Consider the following 20,798-nt stretch of genomic DNA (forward strand, 5'->3'; position numbering starts at 1 on the left):
CATCCTCATTTAGCACATCTTTCTGTTTAAGGAGCTCATTTATTTTCTGTTGTGACTGTTTGAGGTCACAGTCTAATATGGAGCATCTTTTTTCAGCTTCCAGTAATAGATTCTCCACTTTCTGTTTTAAAGTCCTTTCCTCCAATAGCTTCTTCTCCATTTCTATTACAATAAAAATGGACATAAACATAAATTTACAAATAAAAGAAGCATACTAAATATAAGACACAGTGCTAATAAAAATTACAATAAATGATGCTGCCTTATATTTTTATTAATTTTCAATTAACATTTTCATCACTCCTCTCAACATATTTGAAATGTCAAGAATTTCACGCTTGCAAATTAGGAGCTCTATTTGCAGTACAAAAATGTATCACACTCTGCAATATTACATTTATTCCAATGGATGCAAGATAATCCTGCTTTTGTGTTCTATAATAGATTAGATGCTCACACCTTTAAATAAAGATTTTTAAAAAAATTTTCCCACAATTCAATGTCTCTCAGTTTAATAATTACTACTTTTACCTTAAAAGAATACAGGTAGATTCTATGACCTCCATGGCTCTTTCCCTACAACATCACACCTTTAAATAAAGATTTTTTAAAAAATTTTCTCACAATTCAATGTCTCTCAGTTTAATAATTACTACTTTTACCTTAAAAGAATACAGGTAGATTCTATGACCTCCATGGCTCTTTCCCTACAACATATTATTATGCAGATTAGATGCTCACACCTTTAAATAAAGATTTTTTAAAAAATTTTCTCACAATTCAATGTCTCTCAGTTTAATAATTACTACTTTTACCTTAAAAGAATACAGGTAGATTCTATGACCTCCATGGCTCTTTCCCTACAACATATTATTATGCAGATATTGAAAATTACCTTTTAGGGAGATAGTGAAGGGCAAGATTCTAGAACCAAACTTCTTGAGCTTAAACCCTGGCTCTGACACTAATTATTTGACCAGGCAAGGTGATTAACCTCTCTGGGCCTCAGTTTCCTTACCTCTAGAATAAGGACAATAGCACCTACCCTCCCAGGGATGTTATGAAGATTTTGAGTTAATACATGTGTAGCACTTAAAAGCTGCCTGGCATACGGCAAGCACTTGGTAAAGTTCTCATTATTTAATAAGAATTTTTAATAACCTAAGAAAATGCTCACAATGATTTTAAAAGAATAAAAAAAAAACAGTATAGAAAATGGAGAAAACATACAAAATATTACCCTAATTAGTAGGATTATGGATAATCTCTGCTTTTTTCTTTTAACTTTCCTATATTTTCCAAATGATTTGCAATAAACTTTTAATCTGTTTTATTAATCGGAAAAGGCTTTTAAAAGCTTTTTCCGTCTCGAAGAGCAGAAAAAGTTTGTCTAACCAAGTGATTTCAATATTGAATGTAAGTTATTACAGTTAAAGGGTTATCTTTTGATATATTGACTAGTACTTCAGTTCAAATCCAACTAGAGTTTTTCTGCTCTTCCATACCTAATGCTCAACATCTAATTATCATTTATTAAAAATTTTTAGTTTTTAATGGTCTTCAAAAGGATAGAAAAAAGAAACATTCTTCATGTACTACTACTACTACTACTACTACTACTACTACTACTAGCTAGCATTTCTAAGCACTGTACATGTGTCATTACACTTGATTTTCATATCACTTTAACAATAATTGTTCCTTTACAGGAACCAGGCATAGAAAGTTTAAGTAACTAGACGAGGTCACATGGCTAGTAATTATTTGGTAAGCTGTATTTTTAATCCAAGGAAGCAATGACATGCAGCAGAAAGACCAAAAGGTTTAGGCTCAGATTTGAATACCATCTGTAATATTGAACAGTTTTGTGTACTCATGTGCAAAATATGGAAGTCATCTGGCATTCTTATATTAGTGTTGTAAGTAATAGTATGAAAAAATGGTAGTTATATTATACTGAACTGGTTCATTTTCATCAGTTCAGAGAATAACCAATGAATGAATGTACTGATTTTAAAAAATAATCACCATAATGTAGGCACTGAGAATAGAAAGAGGCGCAAAGTAATTTACTGAGGTGATGGAAATATTCTAACCCTTGTTTTGGGTGGCAGTTATGTGAGTGTATCACAAATGTCAAAAATGTTTACATTTTATTGCATATAAATTATACCTCATTGAAGATAATTCAACTCTTGTCTTCTAGGCCACAGATAAGGAAATGTGGCCCACTAACTTCTTCCCTCCCAGTTAGATTTTTCTAAATAAAACACTCATTTCATTTCTTATCATCCTGAATTAGTGCCTTAAACTAACCTGATTTTAATATGAAAATCTATAATTTTAATTATATGCAATAATTAAAGGCAATTTATGTGCTAAGTTACTTATTCATAAAGGTTAAGCTTCAATATGAAATGAAATTTCTGTTCAAGAGTTTTAAGACTTGCACAAGAATACTTAAAGTACTGATTTCCTTTGGAATTTCAAATCCATCATAATTATAAATAGTTTGGAAAACAAGAAATTATCCTGAGACAATTCCAGGATAAAGTCTGGTTTGTGGAAAAGTTAACTGTTCTATTAGTATTATCCAACTTTTACCAATCTGGCTAGTAACTTCATCATGCCAGAGATCAAAATATTTAGTGACCTTTTTGTTAGGCTACCTATTATTTTTAAATCTTTATCTTACATAAACTGGCAAGAATTTTGTAATACAATCTGGTAAAATGTCAAACCATAATAAATATTACAAAAAAGAATATATTCCCCAAATCTGAGTATGTATATCTAGAACTTCACAGTCTGTATACCTGTTAATACTGATACCACTGAAATATTAATTTCTTTCTGATCTAAAAATTGGTCAAATAATTTTATGTTTGAGCGTATCTTAGAAATAATTGTTGTAATGATGCAAAGAAAAAAAAAAAAACTATGTAAAGCTTCCCTAATAGTTTTTTCCCCTCCAGTTCCTAATATTTGGCAATAAAACAAATATTTTTCAAAACCAAAGAGTTGAAGACAGAATCACTTCTTAGGAAAATGCTACTGGAAAACCCTCTTTTAGAAATGCATACCTTTCATGGCTTCTGATTTAGCTTCTTCAATGGATTCATAGATCTTATTTTTATCTGCTAGCCGTGCCTTTGTGGCTTTGTGTTCAGCTTCCTCTTGTTCTAAGCCCTGCTGTATAACTTTTAGTTGGTATGTCATATCTATTTCCATGTTGCTCTTTTCCTATTAGAAATTTAAGATGGCAGTGATCAACAAAAAAGACTGACTCACAATTTCAAACACTTTCAAAACTGTTAACAGATTTATTAAGAATGTTCAATATTTCCCCTCCCCTCTTCATCCAAACTTCTTTTAATAGTAATCTACGTACTGTACTTCCTCACTTCCCACTGTACCCATCTTCCATGCCTCCACCCCACTGTTTTGAGATCTGTATTCAGATGGCTTAAGCTCAATAAATTGACCAGTGCTATTTTCAATATCAAATTCTAAAGATACTATTCAGTCTTTATCTTATTTGAACTAACTGCTGCCCTTGGAACCATCCCTTGACACTCCTCACATTGTACTCACTTGGTTCTCTCCATCCTGCCTGCATCTCTCCTGTTACTTCTGAAGTTTCCCCACTTAAATGCTGGTGTTCTTTGGAGGTGGTATTCTTTATCCCCTCTTCCTATTTTCTAGACATATACCACAGATTTTCTAGTTCTTTGATTTCTATAGTTCATATCATAAATACAGGTATTTTTTTCAAATAAAATCTTTAATACTGAAAATAATTTTTGAAACCATACAATCCATCAACACAGTAATCTACTCTGCTGTAAAAAAAAAAAAAAAAAAAAACAATGAGAAATCACTACTCTACATAATCTCTTCCCATATGAGTTACTGCACTCAGATGCTTTCAGCTACTTACATACCGATAACTCTCAAATATTTCTAGCTCCCACTACCATAGCTGACTGCCTTATAGACATTCTAATCTGGCTGTCCCACAGGCACCTGAAACTTAAGAGGACTAAAGTGGATTTATCACTGTCTCCTCTAAATGAGCCATTTTTCTTTATTCTTTATTAATTGATGGCATCACTATATATCCAGTCACAACCTACAAACCTGGGACTCATCTTGATCACTACTCGCATGCCACATCTAATCAACTAAATGCTGCCAAATATTCCTCTCCAAAATATTTCTCAAAGTCATCCCTACATTCTATTCTTTTAGCTACTGCACTAATTAAGTCTCCGTTACTGAAAAAGTCTTCTGACTAGTCTCCCTGCCTCTAGCCTTGTCCTTCTCAAATAACACACAGTGATCGATCTTAAATGTACCTATAATAAGAACATCCAATTTAAAGGCTGGCCCATTACTTAGAGACTATATTCTAAATTTCTTAATAGAGTATTCAAAATCTTGCATGATCTAGTTCAAGCCTAGCCCTACAGCCTCACTCTGGCCACTGATTTCTCCATATTCTTACATGAGGACCACATCTTCTGGCCAATTTCAATCCAATGTCTATTTTTTTTTTAAGTTGCATGGGAACACAGCCATACCCATGCCTTTATGAATCACAGCAGAGCTGAGTACTCCAACAGAGACTACATGTATGACCCACAAAAGCCAAAATATTTACTATCTTGCCCTAAAAAGAGCAAAGTTTGCTGACCCCTATTCTACATTCCAGAAATATTGAGTAGTTTTCACTTTAACAAGCAAACAATGCCTTTTTAATTTTCTGTCCTCTATGCCTTTGTTCATGCTGTCTTCCTTCTCAACTCAGAATGTGCCTTTACTTTGCCAAGCTATCCTGCCCTGGATTCATCCTATATACTCAACATATACACCCTGTCTATACTTCTATCACTCTATTGACACTACTGCATTAGGTTTATCTGTGTGCTTTATTATTACTTTAAAAATTACTTTTTAAAGGTGACATTATTCAAGTCAAGGTCTATATCCTGGTATTTCTACCACATATGATACACTAAACATTTAAAGAAATGAAGAAATAAGTGGATGAAAATAAAATGCTAACTGCACAGACCCTAGAAATCACCCCAGCTTATAGTATTTTTAAAGAAAAATTAAATGCCAAAAGTCATGATGACTTTATATTACATCATTTTTAAGATATGTTACAAGTCAAAATTTAATTTTTACTTGGATCCCTAGAGAGAAGATCCTTGTTATACACACTCCAGGAGAGTCCCTTCCTCCACGAGCACCCAGCATACTGAGGGCTGCTGTACAGTGCTATGGGAAGCCTTAAAACACACAGCCCTTGTCTACACAAGCAAGTCTCAATATGAAAGAGTCCAGGAGTACATGGAAATATTCCAGTTAGTGATTTCCCTTATTTTAGAATAACTTTTCTAATCTGACACTGTACTGTCATTTTCTTACAAAAATATAAAGCTAATTTTTTACCTTTTCCAAATCAGTAAATCTCTCCTGTAGCTGTCTCTTCTCCAGCTCTACTTTTGCTAGTAAGATTTTGCCATTCTTTAAATCTTCTTCTAGGCCAGATAGTCTACCTAAAAATTGCAACATTATTTTAAACAATAAACCCACAAAGTATATACATTCTGTAAGAGTAAAAAATATGGAAGCCACGTCATTATTTTGGAGCTGTTATTTGTGAGCAGGAGTTTTACACTTGTTGGTATTGTGCTCTACAGTTAATTTAAGTGGAACCCAATCTACCACCTGAGGAGTCTGATACTTAAAATCATACTATTTGAAAGTAAATATTTTGTTCATAAAATTTTGTATCAACATACTTCTAATATTCTAACTTTACATAACAAGAGTAGTATATACAGAAACATGCTACTCCAGCATATTATCTATCATCTAAAGCTATTTCCAAAATACAAATGAAGATTAATTCAAGTGCAATCATCACTTTAATACCTTGTAAATCATTAATTATCTCTGATCCATGGGTCCGGTCTCTTCTTTCAGATTCCAGAGCTGACTGAAGATTAATAAATTCCTTTTCAAGTTTTAACTTGGCAGTCTCCAGCAGGCAGTTTTTATCTTGAAGATCTCTATTATTAGATTCCAGCTGCTGAATCTGTTTTGAACTTTCTGCTTGGGTTTTTCTTAACCGGGCTGCGGTATCAGATTCTGTACGCAGCAAAGCACTGGTTTCATCCAGCTGTTATTCCAATTAAAATTAAAGAAACAACAGAGGTGTACATAATGAAAATACATCAACTTATTACCCATTAAAAACTATTTAAAATAAATAAAAGCTTAAAAATATTCTCCCAAGGACTTCCTTCTAAAATTAGAGGCCTTTTGCAACATTGCCAATTAAAACTAATGTTAAAAGACAATCATAAATAAACTCAGTATCCTTATTGCAAATTGAGATCAACATACTTGTCTCTGGAGTTGATTCACTTTCTCAGTGGATATTTGAGAGTTTTGATTTCTTTTTTTCAAATCTTCAAGTTGATCTTTTAAGCTGTTAACTATGATAAAAAGCATTAGTGTAAGCTTCAACACAACATATAAACGTTTAATTTTTTTCTTGAAAAGCATTTAATATTCTACACCACAAACCATCATTTTCCAAATTTCGTTTCTTGTCTGCTTCATGATCAGCTTTCCGTTGATATTCTGCATTTTTGTGCTGGAGAAGCGCCTTTTCTCTTTCTAACTGTCGTAAGGCTGATTCCACATTTTTCCTCAAGGTAATCTGAAAAAATGCTTACAGTTATTATCAAAAATTATGTATAAAAATCAAATCAAACAAAAATACTTCCAACAGATAAAATATTCCAATAGATTAAAAAGACCTAAAAAAAAAAAAAAGCTAACTTTCTATCACTACTGAACTTATGTTCAGTATGTGTCTAAAATGTTATGAATAGCAATTAAAAAAATAAAACAATGGTCACTCTCTATTTTTAAACCATATCATTAACTACTATAAATGCAATTTTTTTAGTTGAAATATCTATACATGCTAAATTAACTCAAGTTTGCAAAAACATTAACAAAATGAAGTCTATTATAACACAGTTACCCCATAATTTTAGTCCTGCTCACCAATGCTATAAGGTAGGTTTCACTGTCCATCAAGATATGGGTACGTATTATCATGATACTAAAAAGAACTCTACAGGTAAATCAGACATCAAAGATTTTTACTAACAAAAATGTTAAAAGTGTAGGGCAACTGTACCTCTTCTTCTAGCTCCTTTGCTGTTTTCTCTAGGCGAGTATTAACAGATCTAAATAAAGAATTTCAAAAAGAACCAGTAAATAAAATAACTCTCCTAATTTACAATTTAAAAAGTCTATAAATTTAAAAATAATTACATAATTACTTTGTAGCTCTCCTTTTGCAGTAAAATGTTTAAGCTTAAATTTTATAATATAATATTAATAATTTCCAAAACATACTTGCATTTCTGCTCTAGTTCCTCTTTGGCTTGTATCTCATTGCTAAGGTGTTCTTCTAATGTATACAGTTTTTTCTGAATCTGTCAAAACATGAAAAACTATAATTATAAATTTTGGCCATATGTGAAGATGAGAGGCTTAAGAAAACAATGATAAGCTTATTTTGTCTTTCCACTCAACATAATGTCCTCTATAATGGTACAATATTTGTACCTTAATGTGACTTTTATTGACAGAAAAATTTCCCCATATCTTGCTTTTTCTCTATCACTGTATACATGTATGAACACACTTATGTAAACATGCATGAGAAGCTCTAACTTTGGCAGAATTCTTCTATGATAGCAAGTTTTAAATTCATTAGAAATAAAGGGTACCATTTCTGGTATCTTCCACTGCTCTTCTATAAATTATTTCTTTGAAAATATTTTTATCATTTGTGCTAATAAGGTAAAGATAAAAGGTTTACATCTGAAATGAATATTCAGAACATTAAAATGAATATGCTCAAAAATATATTACTGTTCTTAAAGCTATGTCAATCTTTAAACAAACTTAAATTACAGAAACTATTAAATAATCCATTTTTGGAACATTATTTCCTTTTTAGAGAATTTAACTTGTTGAGTTCCTGTGTTGCCTTAGATACAGTGTCAGGTACTTTATAAACATTGTCTCATCAATCCTCACAAAAACCATAAAATGATGGTAGCATTGTATCTACTTGATAAACTGAAATTCAAAAAAGGTGAATAACCAGCCAAGACAGCATTGCTAATAAGTGGCAGTGCCGAAACGCCAATGCAGGTCTAGAGACTCCAAAAACTCTATCTTCCCATAATAAGAATATGCAGGCTAGTGAACTAGTCAAGTTTAACTGCTATTGGCTGCTACTACATTAGTATAATTTGAGCACACTGGTTATCACATGTTAATATGTTCCTACTACCAGTTATATATCCTTAATAAATAAAAACAAGAAAATTACAAAATATATATTTTAAACAATAGATCCATAGAAGCAATAATAAAAGGGATACTTGGTAGAAAAAAGGTTGGGAACGTCTCTTTTGGGTAGATGTAGTACTCCAAATGCTGGGTGGGATACGCCTATATTAAAACGCTGCTAGAATAATGAGTTTTTCTCAGTTTTTCAATATATCTGACAGTATCAACATACCTCTTGACTTTCCTATTTGAAACAAAACAAAAAACACAGAAAACATTAAAATGCTTGTTATGTCTTGCAAAATTCACAAACCGTACCAAAATTATCCAACCTACTTTTTTAGTTTTCATAAGTCTGAAGAAAATATGTTTAAGTGTTTTTTTTTGTTTTTTTTTTTTGCGACAGAGTCTCGCTCTTTTGCCCAGGCTGGAGTTGAGTGCCGTGGTGTCAGCCTAGCTCACAGCAACCTCAAACTCCTGGGCTCAAGCAATCCTTCTGCCTCAGCCTCCCGAGTAGCTGGGACTACAGGCATGCGCCACCATGCCCGGCTAATTTTTTTCTATATATTTTTAGTTGTCCGATTAATTTCTTTCTATTTTTAGTAGAGACGGGGTCTTGCTCTTGCTCAGGCTGGTTTCGAACTCCTGAGCTCAAACAATCCGCCCGCCTCGGCCTCCCAGAGTGCTAGGATTACAGGCGTGAGTCACCGCGCCCGGCCAAGAAGAAAATATGTTTAGCATCATCATTCATGTGTATATATATGTGCGTGTATGATTTAGCTTTGTATACAGTTAAAAATGATAGAGGTCACAAAATATTATAACGGTTTGATAAAATTATCCTTTATATAAATTCATTCCTAAATACTCAGAATTTGAATTTCTTCCCTACTTCTTTTTCCTATAGCTTATTATCTGTACTTTTTCACAGCACTAAGATCATAAAATTTTCTAACTGGTATTATAGCTGTTTATAAACCTTTTTTTTTTTTTTTTTTTTAAGACAGAGTCTGGCTCTTGCCCAGGCTAGAGTGCCATGGCGTCAGCCTAGCTCACAGCAACCTCAAACTCCTGGGCTCAAGCAAACCTTCTGGCTCAGCCTCCGGAATAGTTGGGACTACAGGAATGTGCTACCATGCCTGGCTAATTTTTTCTATATATATTTTCAGTTGTCCAGATAATTTCTTTCTATTTTTAGTAGAGATGAGGTCTTGCTCTTGATCAGGCTGGTCTCGAACTCCTGACCTTGAGCGTTCCCCGCCCCCTGCCCCCCCGCCTCGGCCTCCCAGAGGGCTAGGATTACAGGCGTGAGCCACCGCGCCCAGCCTATAAACCTATTATATCATTTTTGCCACTAAACTAAGCCTAAAGCCATGTATAATTCATTTTACTAGCCATCATGTCTTGAATAATGATATTGTTCACATAAATGAATCATTTCAGTGTTATGCTAAATGGTATTACACAAGTAATGCCATCTCATGATTTAAAAAGTAGCATCAAATTAACTTTTTAAAAGCATAGGTATTACTAAAATATCTGAACATGTGACTAAAATAGAGTAGTAAAAATCTATACATACTTCATTTTTCCTTGATTGTACTGAATCATTTTCTCTACAAGATGGAGAGTCACTTAATAACCTAGAGAAGGGCAGAAAATAAATTCTTTTGCATTTCATTTTAATCCATTTTCTGTCTTATTCAACCAAGTTATTCTCAGAATTAAATATTAACCACAAAGATTTCTCTTTCAACATATTATTTTAAATGACGCAGTATTTTCTCCTCCAGACATTCATACCACTTACAGTAATTTAAAATGCTAAACTTTTCTTGCCTTTCCCTCTTATTGAATGACCTAGTCTTTAATTTTGTTGGAACTAGACTCACTAAATGGAACTGTATGTCCCTCCTCTTCATCTGAGTTTCTATAGCTATTTTGTCCTGCTTCTACTCCATCTTCTAGAAAAAGATTTTGATCCCCCTTTTGAAAGATAACAACTCTTCATCTCCCAGTCTTAATATATAAATCATCGTTTCTATTTTACTATCAATTTTTCCCTTTCAATTGGGTCCTTCCCCACTGCCTAGAAACAGGCTCTGGTTTCTTCTGGAACTGATATCCTCATTTTGGTCAGTATTACAGAAGTTTTAAGAACCTTATCATTAGTAGGGTGACCAACCCACCCTGCCTGGGATTTTCCTGGTTTTAATATGAAAGTCCCAAGTCACATCTTGGGAAAACCCTCAGTCCTGGGGAAATTATAATGGTCGGTCACTCTGATCATTACATATATGGATGTATCAAAAGTTTGTCAAATATGTTTCTCAAATGTCTTTAATGTCTCACTCAACTACTATATTTAACAGTTTTCAGTGGTCCCTCATTGCCTGTCAGTCAAATGTCCCTTTAGCAGAGCACACAACAATCATCTGCTGCATTATTCTTCCCCTAAATCCAACTCCAATATATTTTCTAATCTTATGTTCAATACTCACTTTAGTCAATTTTTATTGAATGACTTTTCCAGGCTTGGTGCTAGATGCAGAGATTTTAAGCAAGAAAATCACACAGTCTCATCAAGTCCTCCAAACAGTCACAATACAGTAACACATTCCCTATGTTTGAGCCCTACTGGACTAAAACTATTGTGTAGTCTGCTCCCAATGTATGTATGCTTACATTCCAAACTGTTGCTTCCACTATTCACCTCCTCAGTTTCAGCCACTCAAAACCCTTTCTGATCATTAGGCTCGGCTAAAATGCCACCTCTTCCCTGAGGTCTTACCTGACTTCTCCCTGCTCCCACCCAGAAGAGACGTAACTTTTCATTTTTCTTCCAAACCATCTCAGATTCTCTTGGTATCTTTCTTAAGGCAACTGTCATATTTTACCCTTTGTTATGACTACATAATTCTCTTATATCCTTCATGAAATGACAAGCTCCTTGAGAAGCAAGTATTTGTTCTTACTCTATATCCCCAAAAGAATATAGAACAGTGTCTTGCTATCAGGTGTAAATGAATATCATATAATATTCAGAAATAAAATAATGAAAATTAAAAATAATTCTTCTAATAGTCCTTTTGAAAAAACAATACTTTATCTTTTATAACTGAGTCTCAAAATAAGATACATCTTATAGCTAGACTCTGAAAACAATGAAATTTAATAAATAAATCACATACAAATTTTCTCTGTAGTAGGTAAATCCTATAAAAGGCAGCTGATTTCCCACAAAAGCTTTAGGAATTGGGAAGGTTTCTACATCTCCTTTATCATCTTCAATGTCATCAAAATTGCTGCTGTCTATGTCACTGCTGAGTTCAGGTACTACAGGAGCTGCCGCTATTAAAGAAAAGAAATGAATTATTTCATTCATAACTAACATGTAAGATATAAGCCATCTGCCTATTTTAATTATAATAGATTAATATATTATATCATTATGATTTATTATATAATATTTTAGCAACATATCTTCCATTTTATGATTTCACAGAATTAAAATTTTGTAAGTAATTTATTGTCATATTAGATCAATTTTAAATATAGATTAATCAATTAAACAAGGAAAGCAGTATGATATTATTCTAGGTATTAAAAATTACAAACAAAAATAACTTGTACATATTCTTTAGAGTCCTCAGTTTTCCCCATTTTTTAAAGAAAAATATTCCTTACCCTTAAAATATATCAATGTCACATATACATACACTAAAAATGAATTACTATGCTTATCCTAGTATTAATATTTACTAGAGTATGGTCTCCATAAATAATTAATTGCTGATTTATCAATTCAAACACATTCAATTTAAAGTATTACATTCCCTCCATTCTGAAAATTACTGACATATACAAAACTTAACTTGGCAAATTAAGAAACATATAATGTTTATTATAAAAGTATTAAGTAATATTGCTAATAAATATACACTAATTTACTAAGATACTGAGGAAATATTTAGTTATAAATATTGCCACAGAACAAATTTGAAATGAAATCTCTCAATTTAAAAATGAGTGAGCAGTAAGTACATCAAACATGCTTGTTATTTCAAAAAAGGAACCAATTTATGAGATATAAAATGTGATGAAATGGAAATATTTAGATTTATTAACTTACTCTCTCTTATATTATCCCAATTCCATTGATCATTCTTAAAGAAAGGATGCTGCTTGATTTCTTCTACCCCATTTCTCCCAAGTCGTACCTCCCTAAACAATGCAGTTAGAGACTGTATTATAAAAATTATAAAAAATAAAAATGTTAACTCTTAACAGTTTAATCAAAATGAAGATCACAAATCAATGAGATATTTTTATAAAAAGCTTCAGCTTAAATGTTTCTCAAAAATAAACAATCCCAAATTTATAGTATGATCTCTCTAGACAGACTGTGATGAAATAAATGTCATGGAAAAATGAAATATGTTTCCACCTGTATTTTGCATCAAATGAAAGTACAAAGGGGACTTTCAAGTAAAAAAACTCACTTGTATGCGCCAAAACCACATGACCCACTAACTTCAGGATGTAAAGAGATATAGGTCTAAACTTTTGTCATAGAAGAGTTACTCAAAACCTCCCTGATATAAATATTATTTTAAAAATCTCTCCCCTTCTATAAAGAACTCATTGTAGGCTGGGTATGGTGGCTCATGCCTGTAATCCTAGCACTTTGGGAGGCTACGGTGGGAGGATTGCTTGAAGCCAGGAGTTCAAGACCAGCCTAGACAATGTGGCCACACCCCATCTCTACAAAAAATACAAAACTTAGCCAGGCATGGTGATGTGAGCCTATAGTCCCAGCTACTTGGAAGGCTGAGGCAAGAGGAATGCTTGAGTCCAGAAGTTTGAGGTTGCAGTGAGCTGCAACAATGCCATTGTACTATAGCCTGGGCAACACAGTAAGACCCTGTCTCTAAAAAAAAAAAGTTCATATATTATGTTTGGAGCTAATCATATGTTTAGTCTGCTAAACTCTATCCAATTTATATAACATACAAATATAACATTTATATTAAAGTTATAATTTCTGAATACAAGAAAAATGTTGCTAAGGATTTCATTCTCTGACCCTCTGAGTCTTCAGTGTAGATGACATGGGAAAAGAGAGCATCTGTTTTATGTTGAACATAGAGAGCCTCTGGAACTATGTTCAGTATAAACAGGAAAACCTGCAGACTTTAAAAATTGCTATAACAAACCTTTCATAAATAGTACTCCTTTCATTAACATATGGTTGTATTCTGTTTTATAATTTATCATTCAGTACAAATTATGATCATCCCCACCGATCCCATTTAGTACCCATATCAAACATTGTACAGGCTATGCTACTTTTTCTACTCTAGAAAGAGACATCTCTTTTCCTTTTCAAAGATAACATCTTTTTTTCTTTTTTCTTTTTTTTCCTGAGACAGGGTCTGGCTCTGTTGCCCAGGCTAGAGTGCCGTGGCGTCAGCCTAGCTCACAGCAACCTCAAACTCCTGGGCTCAAGCGATCCTCCTGCCTCAGCCTCCCAAGTAGCTGAGACTACAGGCATGCACCACCATGCCTGGCTAATTTTTTTCTATATATACATATATATTTAGTTGTCCAGATCATTTCTTTCTATTTTTTTAGTAGAGACGGGACCTCGCTCTTGTTCAGGCTGGTTTCGAACTCCTGACCTTGAGTGATCCACCCACCTCGGCTTCCCAGAGTGCTAGGATTACAGGCGTGAGCCACCGCGCCCGGCCAAGATAACATCTCTTGATCTCCAAATCCTAATACAGAAATCATCACTTCCATTTTACTTTGAGTTTAGCAGCATTGATTGCTCGTCAACCATGTAATTAATAAGTTTGTTTGCTGTTTGTTTTGAGACAGGGTCTCACTCTGTTGCCCAGGCTAGAGTGTATTAGTGCAGTGTTATCATAGCTCACTGCGACCTCAAATTCCTGGGCTCAAGCAATCCTCCTGCCTCAGCCTCCCAAGTGGCTGGGACTACAGGTACACACCACCATGCCCAGCATTTTTTTTTTTTTTTTTGTAGCGAGGCGGTCCCACTATATTGCTCAGGCTGGTCTCAAACTCGTGTCCTCAAGCAATCCTCTCATCTCAGCCTCCCAAAGTGCTGGAGTTTACAGGTGTGCATCAATGCACCCGGCATAATTAATGAGTCTTAAAGTTTTATTCTACAAATGATTGATAAACACATCCTCTCTGATGGAAAAAAAAAGAACTTTTCTTCCCTCTAATGAAAAAAAGAAAGAATGTTTATAATATGCAGTTTGATGAGGGGAACACAATTATTGTCAATGGCAATATATACTGATGTAACTCCTCTGGGAGTCAATTTTATAGTATCACTTGATTTTAAAATATGTATCCCATAATTCTACCTTTAAGATTTTATCCTGTAAAAAGTATACAAAGATGAATGTATGAGGAGAGTTACCGCAGCACTGCTTGTAACAGCAACTAGCTTAACAAACAAGAAGGTGTGCTAAGGAATCACAGCATGTTAGAGCTAGAAATGTTCTTAGTTATCTATTTTGAGCCGATTGTTTAGGGATGAGTAAAATTATTTCCCCCAAAAGTAAAATAATTTCCCAGGGTCACAAAGCTGATGGGTAAAAGTTTGGACTGGGGCACAAGCACCCTCTTGCATGTGTTGATCCTTTGACGAGATGACTCTTATCGAAAATATAAAATGGGATATCAGAGAAAAAATTGAATAGAAACACCAAGGAAGAAAAATTAAATAGCTTTTTAGCTTTACTTTTTGATACAAGTTATTACACCTTTATCTATTTCATTTATAAAAATATAGAATTTCCAGGACAGATTTGCTCATATTCAAATACAAATAAAAAAGGGTTGGGAAGGAGTTACTCCCAAATCAAACATAGTTTTAAAGATTGTAACCTGCTGTATGCTTATCTACACAAAATGCTCTCCTCTCGAAAGCTGTACCATCAAGAGTTATATGGATTTACCATCTGAGAGGGTAAAATGTCAATAATACAAAAGTTTTATTTCTTTCAAATGCACTATTCTACCAAGTTCTATTTTTTCTTTTTAGACATGAGAGTTAAGGTTAGAGTTAGATTTATAATTGGGCTGTAAACAAAACAGGAGGAGGGCAACCCAACACCAGGCTTAGCAATAGGAAAAGGCTAATCCAAAATTAAATGCAACTTCCATAATGAAAGAAAGAGAATCATTTCATATGTAAATAAGTTAGGTATGCTTTTATTTCTACAAATTTACACGTAAAAAGGCTTCTCTACAAAGAAATTCAATGTACATTACCTATCTGTTAAGAAGGCACAGATGAGATTCTTCGCATGTTTAGAAATTTCTGCATCTTCAGGGAAACACAGTGAGTTTTTATGATCCATAATTTTGCTATATGTTCCTACAAGTGAATCTGCATAAAAGGGAGTATCCCCTAAAAGTTCAAGAAAGAAGATACTGATATAGAGAATGCAAATTAAACACTTTTCATCTAATATTCAAATATGAAATAATTTACTGAATAGTTCAAGAGAAAGATTTAATAAGTAGGGTCAGATCAGTCAGAGTTCTTTAATACTTGAGCCAGATCAGCATTTTGAAATTACTCTTTAGAGCTGCGTTATACAATGCAGTTGCCATTAGCCGCATGTGGCAATTTAAAGTTAAAGTGAAATTAAATTAAATGAAAAAATGCAGTTCCTTAGTTATATTATCACATTTTAAGTGATTGATGTGGCCAGTGGCTATCACACTGAACAGCACAGATATAAATCATTTCCATCATGACAGACTGGACAGTGCTGCTCTAAGAGTTGGACCAGCTTTATTATCTTACATAGGAGGAAGCTGGGCCCAGAGAGGTAACACGTGACTTAAGATGATAAACATCTAGAATTGAAAAGGGCAGAAATGGTCTCCCGATGCAGCGATGCAGCGCTCCAGCAGGTTAATGACTGTGATAAACAGGCACTCAAGAAAGTGTAAACATAGAAAAAGCCAAAGGAACCATTTTGGCCAGTACTCATCTAAAGCCACAAGGGTTAAAGGTCCTGCCAGTATGCCTGTACTATAAAGTAACTTTAACGAAAACCAGACTTTCCCAAATCAGCAAATCCAAAACTTCAAAAGGGGTATTCAGGTAGTTATTTTTTGTTTGTTTTCAAAGCAAGGGGGAGGAAAGCTTTGAATTCAAGATTGTCTTAGTGCCACTTTTAACTGAGAACCCTTTAAATGCACTCTAGTGCCAACCAACCTGAGCAAGCACACTATAGTCTCAGAACACTGCAAATCATTGCCATTCAAACTCTAAATTCAGTTCTCAAAGATAAAAACAGCAGTAGGAATTCAAATGGCCTCTTCAAATGAGCCAAATCGCTTCCTCCAAAGTACCTTATTTTTGAAATTCCTAGAAGGAGGGTCTAGGCAAATAACAGAATATACTCTTCTTTCAAAATATCACAAGATACAACCTAATGCATCATCAGATCAGGCCAGAGATGGGACAACAGACAGCTACCTGGAACCATATGGTATATACACTCACTACAAAGACAAAGGCCCAAAACAAAGCAGGCCATACCATGACATGAAACTAAGCATAACAAGATCAATGCACAGGATGGTCACCAAGAGAAGGCAATTTATGCCACAAAAAAGTTCTATAGTAATTATTATTTAAATTCAGAATTTACCAAAAATTTCTGAATTTTTAGCAATAATCACACAGATTCTATACTACCAATTTCTTTTGGGGTCATCTTCTAGAAAATAAATTCCTTAACTCCAAAAATATATTTTCAAATCTAAAGCCATTCTATATAATGTTATCAGCCGTATTACACGAGCCTTGGAAAGTAGAGCTAGCTACATTTTCTCCCCTCATCGCCATTCCATGTAATTCAGTCATTGGCTTCCTTAGCCAGAAGATATTTTTGTGACCTAGTATTTTAGAATGGGAAAGCTAAGGAATAAAATCTACCATGTAATGAAAGTTTGAAGTACTTCAGTCTTTCAAATTTTGACTTGGTCAAAGTAAAAGAAATAATTCGATTTGCCTCTGAGCTTTTAAAAACTGAATATTATAAAATATATTTATCTTGACAATTAAGTAGTTAATAACTATATTTACAATTCAATCCACTGGAATTACAAACAAAATTTATATACAAGTAGTAAATAGAAGGAATACAGTTTTCAAAATCAGTTGTATAACAATTATAGAAACTAAAGAGTATTTTTAGTTCTCTACTACTTTTAGAACAAGTACTAACAGTCTTATATTTAAAATATTTATAATAAATATAAATGATAAAAAGAATCCTAGAATGGAGGCCCACTGAAGTTGTAACCTTCTTGTTCCAATATTCTCTAAACTAGAAAAGGTCTACTGGAGAAATATTTCCTGGCAATACACTTTCAATTTTTTTCCCCACGTTCTACTTATTGTATTCAATCATTGTGCTTGATATTAATTTTCCAGTTAACAATCTGTCATATCAGATACTACTAACTGAAAGGTTCCAGAAATTCCAATCTTTCCCAGGCAATAGGCAATTAATTTCATTATATTCTCAAACTCCTGGGCTCAAGTGATCCTCCTGCCTCAGCCTCCCGAGTAGCTGGGACTACAGGCATGCGCCACCATGCCCGGCTAATTTTTTCTATATATTTTTAGTTGTCCAATTAATTTCTTTCTATTTTTAGTAGAGACGGGGTCTCGCTCTTGCTCAGGCTGGTTTCGAACTCCTGAGCTCAAACAATCCGCTCGCCTCGGCCTCCCAGAGAGCTAGGATTACAGGCGTGAGCCACCACACCCGGCCTATATTCTCAAATTCTTGACTGAAGTGTTACGCGAAGGGTTTTGAAAGAAAGAACAAGTTAAAATATTTACTTACCCACTAGCATCTCAAAAAGGAAAACACCTACTGACCACCAATCACATTCTCGCCCATAGTAACCATCACCCCCTTGTGATTTCAGAACTTCAGGTGATATATAATCAGGTGTTCCAACTGCTGTATCACAGTGCACCATGCCTGTCTGGGTAAATAGAAGACATAAAGAAAAACAGATCAGTGTAAGAATACACACATATAAATGCAACTAATTCATTTATTATTAGACACACAATGACTACATATTGCTACCAACAGAACTTAACTGCTGACATGGCTTTGGGATACAGGGAACACATTATGAAATGCATAAAAAATATGTGGATTATGGGAGATAACTCTAAAATACAGGAGGCTCCATCAATGAAAGAAAAGGTGGTAAACTCCATGGAGAGTCCATGCAAATCAACAATTTTGTTTCTTTTTCTTATTTCTTATATTAAAAACTAGTTATAAGAGAAAGTACAAAATGCGGTCTTAAGGCACCTGACTTGGGGAAACGAAAAGAATCATTAGAGAAAGAAAGTTTTCATATTCCCAAAATAAACTGAAGCAATTAAGATGACAAAGGGCCCTGTTTAATATAAAGAAATGGTTCTTACATTATCAAGAAAAAATGAAGAAATAAATCAAATGTTTAAATTAAAAGAACTTAAGTTTAAAAGCTACACTTCCAAGCTGCATATTTAGAAATATGCAGCTATGGCATCAATATATTTGGCAAAATGATTTTAAAAAATGTTTATCTGTGTTTAGCTTCAGTAGGTAATAATCCCTATCTGATGTCTTTGATGAGGACAATAACCATCATGGTTGTGTGTATGTGTGTGTATGATGTATATGTGTGCATGCTACAAAATAAATCACTATAGTAGTATAGCGCTACATAATACTCCTTCACCTCCAGCTCTATCTAACTTGTAATGATTTCACAGATTAATTTAAATGCCCTTTATTTCCTTTATCTGCCCAGTAAAGCATGTGTTACCCACACTCCTCATACAGAAGCTATAAAAACTACCAAACTATTAAGTATTACGACCATCTTGGGAAAAGAAAGGTCAATGTATTCTGTAAACATAACTTATGTAAATGTTTTTATTTAAGTGCTACAAAACGTGTTAAACATGGGATGTTAATTTCAAAAAACAATCTTTTCATTCAATCACATACTGGCAGAAATAACTCAATGGTTTTATTTTCCCAAGTCTACAGCAAATACAGAAGTCATTTTCATTTAAATATAAATTAAAAAATAAATTTTATAGAAATAATTGAGCAAACTATGGGAGCCGTGCTTTGTGTGGATTATTACAACAATGAATGATGAACAGACAGTGCCTGACTTCAAAAAGCAGGGGATGCAATTAATTTTTATCATGGACTATCCTATAGTTTAGACTTCTGTTGGGAGAAAAATTAATAGAGACTTATTGGGGTAAAGAAAATGTCTTCATTTGACATATATCCATAGAAATTAGAATTCGAAAAAAAAAGAAGTATTTGGGAAGGATGTGGCTAATTGAATGCACAGTAAATTGATGGTTTGAGAAGTTCTGTTCTGGTGATTTTATCTTGACAGTGAGCCACGTGGCTGACCTGAGACCAAGGTGGACGATGAGGAGTTGAAAGCTGTGGTGGAAGCGAATCCATCTCAACCTATGCGTGAATTAGCAACAAGGTTTGATGTTACTAGTCCAACAACATTAGGCCATTTGAAACAAATCAGCAAGGTAAAGAAGCTGGATAGCTGGGTTCTGCATGAATTAAATGAGTGTCAGAAGAGAAATCATTTCGAAGCTTGCCTTTCTTTCCTGTCATGACATAAAGGTGAACCATTTCTACACTGTATTGTTATGTGGGACGAAAAATGGATTCTTTTGACAATCGCAGGCCATTCAGCACAATGGTCAGATAAAGGTGAAGTGCCAAAAGACAGTCCAAAACCAAATATTCATCAAGAAAACCCTAATGGTGTCTGTTTGGTGGCCCGGCGCTGGTATTATCCACTACAGCTTCGTTAAACCTGGTCAATTGATCACAGCGGGTGTCTACTGCAACCAACTGGACAAAACGAGGATGTAAGTAAGCAGCCAAGATTAGTCAACAGATACAGGCCAATCCTCTCACAAGACAATGCTCAACCACATGTCACACAAACAACACTGCTCAAACTACAGAGACTGGACTTGGAAACTCTCTGTCATCCACCACATTCACCAGACCTTGCACCAACTGACTACCACTTCTTCCAGGCTTTGGACCACTTCCTGCAAGGAAACTTACTCAATTCTCAACAGGCTGTGGAAAACGCCTTTGGCGATTTCATCACCACTCACTCTCCAGGCTTCTTCACTACTGGCATAAACAAGCTACCGTTAAGATAGCAAAACCTGGTAGCAAAACCTGGCCGGGCGCGGTGGTGGCTCACGCCTGTAATCCTAGCACTCTGGGAGGCCGAGGCGGGCGGATTGTTTGAGCTCAGGAGTTCGA

General features: G+C 34.2%; 1 protein-coding gene across 1 annotated transcript in view; it reads right to left on the minus strand.

The window, feature by feature from the left end:
* Positions 1–20,798, minus strand: part of ROCK2 (Rho-associated, coiled-coil containing protein kinase 2) — a 205,080-nt gene that overhangs the window by 38,244 nt on the left and 146,038 nt on the right. Inside the window, exons 9-22 of the mRNA XM_012648914.1 lie at positions 18,306–18,450; positions 15,706–15,844; positions 12,530–12,621; positions 11,589–11,748; positions 9,980–10,040; positions 8,630–8,641; positions 7,450–7,529; positions 7,229–7,277; positions 6,604–6,739; positions 6,421–6,512; positions 5,947–6,193; positions 5,461–5,567; positions 3,084–3,243; positions 2–162 (exon numbers count right to left, since the gene is read on the minus strand). Coding sequence (XP_012504368.1) covers positions 2–162; positions 3,084–3,243; positions 5,461–5,567; positions 5,947–6,193; positions 6,421–6,512; positions 6,604–6,739; positions 7,229–7,277; positions 7,450–7,529; positions 8,630–8,641; positions 9,980–10,040; positions 11,589–11,748; positions 12,530–12,621; positions 15,706–15,844; positions 18,306–18,450 — 1,641 coding nt within the window. The remainder of the gene's footprint in view (position 1; positions 163–3,083; positions 3,244–5,460; positions 5,568–5,946; positions 6,194–6,420; positions 6,513–6,603; positions 6,740–7,228; positions 7,278–7,449; positions 7,530–8,629; positions 8,642–9,979; positions 10,041–11,588; positions 11,749–12,529; positions 12,622–15,705; positions 15,845–18,305; positions 18,451–20,798) is intronic.

The sequence above is a fragment of the Propithecus coquereli genome, unplaced genomic scaffold, assembly GCF_000956105.1.
Source record: "Propithecus coquereli isolate 6110/MARCELLA unplaced genomic scaffold, Pcoq_1.0 Scaffold298, whole genome shotgun sequence".
In the NCBI taxonomy this organism is placed as follows: Eukaryota; Metazoa; Chordata; class Mammalia; order Primates; family Indriidae; genus Propithecus; species Propithecus coquereli.